This window comes from Lytechinus pictus, chromosome 15, assembly GCF_037042905.1.
Source record: "Lytechinus pictus isolate F3 Inbred chromosome 15, Lp3.0, whole genome shotgun sequence".
Taxonomy (NCBI): domain Eukaryota; kingdom Metazoa; phylum Echinodermata; class Echinoidea; order Temnopleuroida; family Toxopneustidae; genus Lytechinus; species Lytechinus pictus.
The window spans coordinates 2,324,835-2,336,645 of NC_087259.1; the positions used below are offsets into that span (position 1 = coordinate 2,324,835).

Genomic DNA, 11,811 nt, shown 5'->3' on the forward strand with positions numbered 1-11,811 from the left:
GTAACATTGTTATTTTGTAAAAAAAATTGTTTCTCGACTTAACGACATTTGGTAGCCTAAGGTTAAGACTCTCGGTGTTTAGAAACCGTACGGCAGATGCTTATCGAATACTCTAGTGTTTACTTTGACGTCCCTTTAAGATCACTAGGAGATTCTGTTTTCACTTCTTTAAAGTGCTTCTAGTCATTGGTAGGTTACAGAAATTTATTCAGTCAGTCTGGATATGGATACCAATTGCTTCTGATTATTGATGTTGATTTGAGACCCCGGTGTTTACAATTTCGATCATTTTATGATTATCAAAGTAGTCAGCGATCGATTTGTCACAGTCCCCCAACGTAATATAACTGGGAGTGAAATTGTCTCTGAAAAACTTAAGGATTGTCGGTATAATGTTTGAAATTTGCACTTGTTTGATTTCGGGCTTTCTTAGATTTTGCTCTTGGACCGAGTCAGTTTTTTTGTATGGCACCATAGTCAATGCCTTTCATCAACCAAGATATTTTGCAGGGGGGAGGTATTTTAATCGTTGGGTTTAGTCTCCTGCACTTTCTAGACATTTCCTTCCCATTAAGGTAATCATTGTCTGAAAGACATCGCTGAGCAATGGATTTATACTCTATAATAAGGGATAGGCGCGTGTACTAGATTTTCGTTATTTTTAGTATATATAAATCTAAGAGCTTCAAAAGCTCAGATGCCATGATGTATTTACCCTGTTATCTCATATTTGCATTCCAAGTCACATCTTCTGTTACCAATCTGATGGTCACATCCTGCTATAACAAACCGTCGTCTTAGCGACGAATTTCTCACCACCGTAACCCCGACGTCACGCCATGTAATGTTATACCCGCCATATGCCTCCGACAAAAACCGATGTTGCATCCGAAGATCAGCCGAACTGACTGTCGGATTGGAGCCATCGTCTTCTGCTAACACAATCGGACGGAATCGGAGGACAACTGGACTTCGAAGGTGTGGGTTGTTAATGTAGCTCCGAGCCACTTCAGGGTTATCACAAACAGTTAGTCCACACTTCGGAGTAGTCACATGAGGGTAAGATGGGTGTCTCTGTGCATCAAAGACCACTTTCTCTGGCTCCCTCATCTCGCTTGGACTCCAGTTGACGAGTTCAGAATCAAAGTCTTCAGAGATGACGAACTCTGTTCCCGACACTCTTCCGGGCGCCGATGCAGATGCTTTGATTGTTGCGTGTGATAGTACTTCATCCGAAATCCGAAGATTTCCGATCGCGCCCCGAAACGGTGCCCAGTGCACTCGGCTTCCCCCTAGGCTGAACTCTTTGCATCTTTGGGACACCATGCTAAACACGTCACCCCTCTGCCCAATTGCAGCCCCAACCATAGCGCCGTCCAGGTATAGCCTCATCATCCAGCCGTCGTAAGAAACGGCGACGTGCAACCACGTGTTAGGCTGATATGGTTGATGCGATCTGACGGTTGTGTTCTCGATTGAACGGTCAGTCTGAAGGCTAAATTTGAACTCGGCACCTCCCATGCTCCAAGGGGAAGGGACATCAATGTATACAGACCATCCCCAGACGATATTGGATGCTTTGCATTTATCCGAAAGTTCTAAGGATATGAAAAGAAAAAAGAATAAAGATTAATTAAAAACGAATTCTTTTCATCAATAAGGAGAACTTTTCAGAGATTTTCTCTTTTTTTAAATGGAAAATGCCGCTACTAAAGCCCCTTCACAATTGATCCCCGATCAGTTTGCAGCCGCCTGCAACAGTTCTTTCGTGGCGTTGCACGATCGATCGCTTGGTGTTTTGCGAGCACTCGCAGCCGTTGTAGGTGATCGTACGAACCCGAAGTAGTCGTGACTGTCGAATCGAATGCGATCCATTCACTCGAAGCAGATCGTACCGGGCAATTGTCGTGCGAGTGTTTTACCCAGTTTCCACTTTCACGATTTAAACGGTAGTCTTTATCGTGGAGTGATCGTAAGGATCGCATCAGTTCGTATCAGATCAGTCATGTTAATCGTATTGCTCGTAGATAAATTTTGAACGGTTCAAAAATGCTCGCGATCAGTTACGAAAGGCCAATCGTGGTGTCCGTAAAGGATGCACGGCAATTATGAACGAGTTACATTTCATGACTTGATGCGAGAGTTAGCACTGCTGATGACTCGTTTTTAACGGCACTTACACTTGTACAAGCGACCTATAGATTCCAGTCTTGCGACTGGGTGCGATATAGACGATGAGACTGTTCGAACGACCGATAACAACGCGGCTTACAACGTTGCACTGCCGTTGCTCGACTGCGTGCGCATTTATGCGACATTTCCTCGAGGTATAGGAGAGTTGTGAGAGTTATTCAGAACATTCTCAGAGTCCTATTTCCCTCTTCTTTGCCTTTATTCTTCCGCATCTTGACTTAACAATATCAAACTTGACACTATCTATCAGTCAATTGTTAAAGGGGGTTTTATAGCTCATATCACTAGCACGTACACTCGCACCGGTTTCAATCAATCTTACGAGCGATTGCATTGCCTCAAGTCGCATCTCACGACTATGCAATTGGTCGTGCAACTACTGAGATTGATGTGAAACCAACTCGTGCAACACTCACATGTGAATACATGCGTGAATCCAGGGGCGGAAGGTGTGGGCATACCCCGTAAATTGCATTTTTTTAGAGAGATAACAGAGAAGAACCCAAAATGCCTTGTGGAATTACTCCCCTACCATATTCACATTACATTCTTCATAGAATCGTATTTCAGGTTGTATTTTTTTCAGGTCGTTTATATCTTCCCATTTCTATGGGTAAATTATGTGCCTTTAATAGGAGTTTGGGTAGATATTTTTTCCCCTTGAGTACAGGTGGTTATCCACATGCAGTTTTCCGGCTTAATTTTACATAGTGAACGCCAAGAAACTAATGATCTTTGAACATAACTTCTGTTAAATTGAGACTGTGAAGTACTGCATGCGTCATTTAATAAATTCATTTTAGCATAACGACATGCTCTCTCATTTATTTTGTAAATTGTAATATCGAACATGATTAACCACAAACCTATCAATTCCGAACCTCATTATAGAGGTGTTTATCATGAACCCGTCCCTCTTGTCTATACTTTGAATTGGTCTATGAATTTGGTCTGTAAAGTTTTATTAAATTTACGGTGTCTAAATCGATGTAGTCATAAATGAAAGACTTTTTTCCTCTATTCATTTCATTTTCCCATTTACTCCCATCATGTGAATGCAGGGGTGAATAAGGGCGCAACTCTCCTGCCTGTAGAACAAAAAGTTTGTCAACCTCCTTGTCCAGTCACGACATTCCTGATACATTGGAATTTTCGCGCCAAATTCAGCAAGATATTTTTCTCCTTTTCCTAGCGTGGCTAAATGACCTCAGGACGTAGGGCCTAATTTTTGTGAGAGCCCCCTTTTAATAACTTTAAGTCTCATGAGGATTCAAGATCTATTGGAATGAAAAATATTTCTTCTAGTTGTTATGATTAATTTCTTTCCATCTTCGTCATTGAGCCTAAAACAAACAGATTAGGCATGTAACCGACCTCTTACCTTAAAGGTATTGTTTAACTTTGTGAGCAGCCGATTTAAAAAATTCTCAAACCAAGATGAAACATGTGTACAAGTGCATGTATTAGAACTAATAAACCCTGAAAACAACCATTATTGAGAATGAAAAGCTAAAACTACAAGGCAAACCCCGATTTTGTAAATAGGCGTCTTATAGACGCCTAAATAGTACACATAAGTGTATGGGATGAAATTAAGATGGTGTTTTTGGTCACTTTATATTTCAATTTTTGAAGTACTAAATAATTATTTTCGAACGCAATTTTTTCTGGGCTTCATTTTTGTAACATATCACAGACACAGGTGACAAGTGTGACCTTCTAGCTCAGATTTTTTAAAAGTCAAACCAATGTTAACCAATCACTTTAAAATGACCATACCAATATATTTCCTGGGATGACTGTCCGATTCTAATTGCTTGATTGATTTATTGTTCATCATCATTGGCTTAAGTAATCTCTATCTCGAATATTCAATGATAGTTAAAGTGTGTATTGTTAGGTGATTAGTTCTCTTTTTGTGGGGGAAAAATCATCAAGCCTTGCAAGGACCTTAAAGCTTTTTATACGACCAATTTGAGGCTTCAAATATTTTACTCTAGTGTGACGAATGTGAAAAAATGAGAGAAAAGGGTTTAATTGTTGCTGAACTGATTAAAGCTTAAACCACAATCTTTGTCGCACTTTGAGCATGAGCCAACTAGACTGTGTTAAATCTATAAAAGAAAAAGTCATGCGTGATTAATAGGCTTCGAAGGATATTCAGTTTAGGATTCAATGATTACTTGGATGAAATAATACAATTTTAAGGAAATGTTACAGTGTGTAAAGAGAAGCGTAATGAGTGACAAAATGAGGGGCAGAACATATAGCGCACGGAGGAGGGGGTAAATTGTCGCGAGAGAGTGGACCCTTTTCATAATATTAGAATGGAAATCTTATTTTTTTAAACAAAATATCTTTAAAAAAAATAATGCTACATGGTACACTGTTTGATTTCCTTTTATTTTTGTTTTTCCTCCCTTTTATCTTTTTTTTTTTGCTTTCATTCTCAGTGATTTTTTTTTTTTTTTTTTTTTTTTTTTTTTGGGGGGGGGGGGAGAGTTGTGTATGGTCAAGACCAGGGGTAATTGTAATTTGTCAGTCCGGGCCCCGACTTACAAAGAGTTACGATTGATCCAATTGACTACAACCATGAAAGCCAGCAACGTGAACATCTAAAATACATGCTTGTTTAATATATATTTTCTAGATATAATGTATGTTCATATTTTCCTGAAAATTCAGTGTGCTTCTCTTCGCTTACAAAGAACAATGAGAAAATTTCCTTAAGTAAAATATGACATTGATGGATTTTCATATACTTGAGGTTGATCGGATCAATCGTAACTCTTTATGAGACGAGGCCCGGGAATATTAGACTCGTGGCAGGCATACATTGGTGAATTTAGTTAGGGGACTGGAAGTTAAAGAATTTGATCGAGCTTCATATATTGATGGAATTCATATTTTCAAGTAAATCAGTTTTATGAATGGATTCATATGCAATATCCTCTGTGAATATAAATAAGTTGATTAATAAGTTGATTAAAAATTAAACCCCTTTTTACGTTTATGGGGGCCCACGCTTTTAAAACGTCGCAATAAGTACGTCAGTGTCTGTTGGATTCAACCAACAATATTAATTTAAAAAAAACATTAAATTTCAATGAGTTAAACAAAAAAAGGAGAATTTCCCCATTACTGTAACAAGCCTATGCCATGTAGGTCTATAGATCTACATTAATTTTTTTGGTCAACGAAAGTAAAACTCTCTTATAAAAGGATTATACACGTATATACAAAATATATAAAAGAACAAATTGTAGAACGTTTCTTTTTTTAACAAAATGGTTAATATTTCCCACCTCATTTCACCGCCCGTTCCCATAAAGTTCAATCGCTGGTTCACAGTGAGGCTTAATGAGCCTTGTAATTTATCATTCAGATATATTATATTTGTAGTTTGCTTACCGAAGAAGAAAAATGGCAAAGCCAAACAGCACCCCCCCCCCCCTCAACAACATGAAGGTGACTTTCTCGCATATGTTGTTGATAGAAAAGCGCAGATGGTGCCGAGATCCTGAAATATGTCACGAGATGAACCAGTCACTATAGTACGCATTGTAAATTGTTTATAGAAATCAACTGAGGTGACATATTTTATGTGACAGAAAAGGCTTCTTTATTCATTATTTTACATCTTTTTATTGTTTTTGTTGTAATTGTTCTTCTTCATCTTCTTGCTTTCTTATTGTTGTTGTTCTTTTTCTTCACCCTCTTACGCACTTCATCTTCATTTATTATTATCCTATTTTTTGTAGCCCCTCCACTGGTTATCTCGGGTGTCTCATGAAAAAAAATGCAAGCACTGAATAAACTGACTGCTCCGACAGTTACCATAGTAATTGTCAGACAATTTTAAACCAATCAAAACCAAGGATTTCACTGAAAATTGTCGGAGCTGTCGAGCTGACCATTTAGTCAATGCAGACAACATTCAGGAAACGCCCATCTGGCATGTCACACCAGTGAAAACGAATCCAGACCGATAGACCGATGGCATACCAACGATCGAATTGGGTCGGTATCGTTGGTGTGACGGAAGGCATTTACCTCAGAGGTCTCTCGTGAAAGTTCAAAATCTCTATCTTCTTGAGACCTCAAGGTCAACGCACTTCCTCATTCTCTATGTTCCTGTCATCAGTAATGTTGTCATCAGTCTTGAAATAAGAGCATGCATGCGCCTCAGCTTTGTTTACCATTCTATTTTTTTATTTCATGATCATGATGCATACAGACAAGTGAGATGAAATACCAAGTGTGCATGTCATGACAAGGAAAGACTATCACTGTTTGCAAATTTCTATGACCCAAAATAAAAATAGCGTGGTTATAGGCTTGTGTGACTTAATTTCTACGATGATGGAATTACCAATTACTGCTAAACGGGTTAAACGCTTGGCCTACAAGCAGTTTTCAATTTCTCAGACCCAGTTTGTCTATATACTCCACTTTGATGAAAACACATTAACTCTAAAATCTTACTGTTAGCACAGTTTGTCTCATTTCTCCGTCTTTTTCTCAATTTCTTTTTAGTTCGTCAAATGAAAACTTGTTTTATAAACAATTAATTCAAGCATCTAGACTAAGTTGTTTGTGTTTTACAAAGTGGATATTTATGTGCACAGCCTAATTGGAATTAGACGAAAGTGTAAATGACAATTAGACCAAGTGGTTGTATACGTGCTAGGATTAGACCATAAGGGATGAGACCAAATGATAAGTATACGAAGAGGTTATAGACCAATTGGCAATTTATCGCTGAACTTTGGGAGGGGTGCTCAAATCTGCCAGGTCGCTATACGTGTCGCATGAAAAATGTGAAATGTTGTCGTTACATAATTATCGAGGACGCGTCATGTTTCTTATTGCTTATGGATAAAAAAAAATTATAATGAATCTCTTGATGAGAAAGTACGCATGCACACAACGCGTACGAAATATATATATTTTTAAATATCATATCTATGGTTTTTCACCAATCTTTCTCTCTAGTATGCGACTTGGTTAGGGGAGGGGAAGGGGAATAACTTGTATAGGACGTTTTATCCGTCAATTCGCATTTTTTTCTGACAGTTACCATAGTAACAGTGCTTCTCAGCAAGTCACAAATTAAGAAAAGTTGTCAGGTACTACGACTACTTGTCAGACAAAAATATTGACGAAACGTTCCCAAGATGAGTGTGGTCGTGGTTGTGTGGCTATACATGTATAAGTTCGGGAAGGGCACATACTGAGCTTCAGAAAAAGGGGCAGAGGAATTCTGTGCGCGAGTCCCCCGCCATTTTCCATCACAAAAAGTGAGAAATTCACTCTGGTTAACAAATCGACCAGGAGTAAATGCAATCGGTCACGTAGTCGGGTGAAACTCGGACTTTTTAATTACGCATCATTTCAATCGCGCAGACAGGTCTATATGCCTATATAGGTTATAAACAAACGTTTTCTTCCATATCGTAGGTTTTTCATAAAGCTTGACTGTACCTTGAACCAGAGTTGACCATGTACAATGCCATTCATACCCAGTTTTGCGTGCTGTCGCCTCCGATAGACCTTGAGTTTTGCACCGATTTTCCTCGAACAAGCGCGTCATTTTGTTCGCCGCGGCGCTCCGGTGTTATATAAAGAGTCATAGCCGGTGCACGGGAGGAAATCAAGGCAGAATATTGCGGCATATTTCATACAATTTGTTTTTCTTGGCATCGGGCCGCGGGCCTTTATGAAGCTACGTGCGCCGGCAGTTACAAGGTGTAAAATCAGTATAAAAGCCTGTAATACCCTCCACGATAGGCCTATTCAATTAAAAATATGGATGATTTTGCCCTTAGGCAAAATAAACAAAATTGGGGGAAGGGGCCCCTTTCTTAGTTTTTCCACTTTTCACAAATGCATCTTTCGCAAAAAGGCTGGGTGTGCAGGGGTGATTACATAGTCTCGAGTGAGTTGTATTTTTAAAGGTCAAGTTCACCCCAGAAGAAAGTTGATTTGAATAAATAGAGAAACATCAAACAAGCATAACGCTGAAAATTTCATCAAAATCGGATGAAAATAAGAAAGTTATGACATTTTGAAGTTTCGCTTTTTTTTTCCACAAAACAGTTTAATCAGTGATATGCAAATGAGAGAATCGACGATATCCTTCACTATTTCTTTTTTTTTTGAATTATACAATAAATCAATTTTTATACTGATTTGACAACAAGGACCCTCTTTTTTTGAACAACAGAATTTTAAAACATTGGTAGTTCTACATGTTCAGGGAGGAATTAATCGTTGTTTCACATGACAACGAGGAGAAAATTAGAATAATTCATATTTCATGTAATGAAATACAAAATGAATAGTAAGTGGATGATGTCATCGTCTCCTCATTTGCATACTGACCAGGATGTGAATATAACTGTTTTTGAAAGTAAGCGAAACCAAAAAATGTCATAACTTTCTTATTTTCCAATCGATTTTGATGAAATTCAGTGTTATGCTAGTATTATTTTTCTCTTTTTTTTCAAACCCAATTTCTTGGGGTGGACTTGTCCTTTATTGACACTTTCTTCAAAAAAAAATTCAAGTGAAGAGACGATCGCGTTGAAGAAAATAAAGCAACTCATTCAAAAAAAATATATTACAATACATCAAACAAACGGCATAATGATAATAAACGAATCTGAATTAGACTACAATTATTCATTTTATTTTGCCACATTTGAATCCCTGGCTTTGTTTAATTTAACCACTTCATTTCTGTACCATGTTTATATTCTCTTTGGTTTTCTTATCAACGGTTCGGTTAGTGACCGACTTTTTAAATTTTGTTCTTTCCTATATCGAAAATGCAATGATGGCTGATTACATATCCTTTCGTATCACTTGGAACAAAACCTATCCTTATATCATAGATGAATCAACTCTTCAGTTTCAAGATTGAACAGAGGCGGATCCACATCCGGCCCGTGCTCCATCCCCTTTTGAGAGCCAAAAAACTATTTGTTAGTAGGAAATGTCGTGCATACAAGAGTAAACATTTTAGACCTTGTTCTTTCTTTCTTTGATTCTTTCTTTCTTTCGTTTTGTTTGTTTAATTTTTCCTGACATAAATCACCATCAATCGGGACAGATGATGATTTTGGGGGGCTTTTTATATATTTTTTCTGAAAGAAATGGGCCCTCCCCCCAGAAAATCCTGGAGGATGTTAAATGATGATTTGGTATATAGAGAATGGGGAATGTACAAACTACAAAGCATACTGCATTTGGCGCCATTTTCATTTGCAAAAACCGTCCATGGTGTGATTATATTGATGATTATATGACAGATAAATATGATAGTATATGGTGATGATAAGATTGCTGATGACAGCGACGACGTCAGTGATGATGATGAGGAAAGTGATAATGGTGATGAAGATTAGGCCTATCAATTTTTGTATATTTTTGTATATTTGCTTTATATGCATGTATTTATGTTTTAAAGGACCCCATGGAAGAACAGCGGTATTTTATTAATACCGCTGAAATGGGCCATCCTCCATATGATCTTTATGTTATGTTAAATTGAGCATGTATATATTTTATCTTTTTATGGAAATAAATACAAACAAACAAACAAACTGGGGGATGGGGAATAGGCAGGTAGAGCAGCAAAGGATGACGATTAAAACATACCTGCTATAACAGCGGGGCTGGACTGGCCTCCTTCCGGTTTTACCCACATCTCCATGGTGAAGCGTTGCCTTGGAAACGAGAAGCCCGCATCACTTATCCTCTTATAGAGGAGCAGGTCCGAGTCTGTGGTGAAATAAAGGGCTCTACCCAAACCACCAGCGTCTTGTTCTTGCGTGGAGGTGATGGTGTCCAATCCTCGGGTGTTGCGCGGGAATCGAGAGTGGTCCTCTCGTTTAAGCTTTTCACTGCTATGACATCGATTCAAGACATCCCTGACTCTCCTCTTGGAAACACCACCTAAGGAACTGACAGCATCCTCAACATCAGTCAAGATCCCGTTGGGTTGACGACCACCTCTATCCGCCGGAGATGCGTTGACATTGCAAATCAACACAGCGGAAAACATTAATAGATGAAACATTGCTATGGAATGCACGGGGGTAACCCGACTGCCTGCAACCATGGTTCACCTCTGCTCGTGACCGACTGGTTATCTTTGTTTATAACCTTTCTCTCTCCTTTTCTTTCTCTACTTTTTCTACCTGTCTCCCTCTCGGCAACCCCGCCGTCTACACCCACCAACAGCGCACTGCTGTATCAAATCATGCGGTTACAAGACCCTAACGATTAGTAACAAAGGCTCTAGTTAGGAAACAAAAGGCCAGTCAATAGCTCTTGGATTTGAGTTAATACCCCAACTTCCGTTTTGTTTGCACTGTTTCTAAAGAATACGTTAGACGATCTCTCACGTTATGTCTTTCTGGATGAACACCGCTTTAAGTGGCGTCACAAACCACTGCGCATGCGACTCACACTTAAGTGAGTACATGGCCCAACCTCCTGCGGGGAGACTTCGTGGTCAACACTCCATCACACCTTCCAGGGGTACAATAATGTGCACCCCTCCATCACATATTGGAGGGGTGCAATCGCGCACCCCTGCATCTTACCTTGGAGGGGTACAATCGTGCACCCCTAAACCACAGGGAGCCATGAGGTATCCTATTGAATCCACTTGTTTATCAAACCAAAAAGCCTCTCAGATGGCGCAGTCTGGGTCTTAAGGGGTGAAAGTGGAATTGTCCAGATTACAGGTAGTGTGACGAGACAACTTAATTGTCCATCCAGGGAATTGACTGACAGTTCCCTGGCAAATTCATCAGTCTCGTTTAAATCGTCTCAATGAAACACTAGATTTCATTGGTTACCTTGGAAATAGGAGTAGGCCTACCTATAGAGGTTTTCTTGAAACCTTAAATGAAAAGCGCAGACATGAGTTCACATCATAATGTTTATTAACAGATTTTCAAAAGACAATACAAGCCCATAGCCGGGGGGAGGGGGCGTTCGATCACCCCCCCCCCTAAATTTTCAAAAACAAGAAAAAATATGGGAAAAACATTTTACATTGGCTGCATATAACCATATTTTGCTTATTACTTTTTTCCCTTATCATATTCGGAGAAGATGTGAAAACAAGTTTTGACTGATGACCTTTTTTGTGCTTGTCAAAATTTTCAGCCACATTATCGCCCCACGAACCCTCTAATTGAAATCCCTGGCTATGGGGCCTCAATATTTTAGATTTCAAGATATACATTAACACGAGCTGAATATTTTTATCTTACTATATATAGAACTCGAAAACAAGTCGGAAACCTTTGCTGTTATTGATTTTATTTTTTATTGGTTTTTGGTTTGCTTTCTTTTCTTTTGTTGTCTTCTAAACCGCAACACGCATGTGTTCTTGATCTACTAATACTGTTCGCGTTTGTCGTGACTTTTACAATCAAAAGTAATGACAATCTTAAAGGTCTTCTATATTGGCAGGGTTGTATAAAAGCAAACCACGATTTTATAGTTTGCTAATTTACAAAATTATTAGAATTCTTTTATGTGCGCTTATCTAATATTCCCCGTTTCTGTATGAAACCAGTAAAATAGCACACTTTTCTT

The 11,811-nt window shown here is 38.7% G+C and overlaps 1 protein-coding gene across 1 annotated transcript in view; it reads right to left on the bottom strand.

Annotated features, from left to right (window-relative positions):
• LOC129278152 (pappalysin-1-like) overlaps positions 1-10,655 on the bottom strand; it is a 29,072-nt gene extending 18,417 nt beyond the window's left edge. Inside the window, exons 1-2 of the mRNA XM_064110100.1 lie at positions 9,856-10,655; positions 716-1,598 (exon numbers count right to left, since the gene is read on the bottom strand). Coding sequence (XP_063966170.1) covers positions 716-1,598; positions 9,856-10,318 — 1,346 coding nt within the window. The 5' untranslated portion in view covers positions 10,319-10,655. The remainder of the gene's footprint in view (positions 1-715; positions 1,599-9,855) is intronic.
• Positions 10,656-11,811: the final 1,156 nt, after the last annotated feature.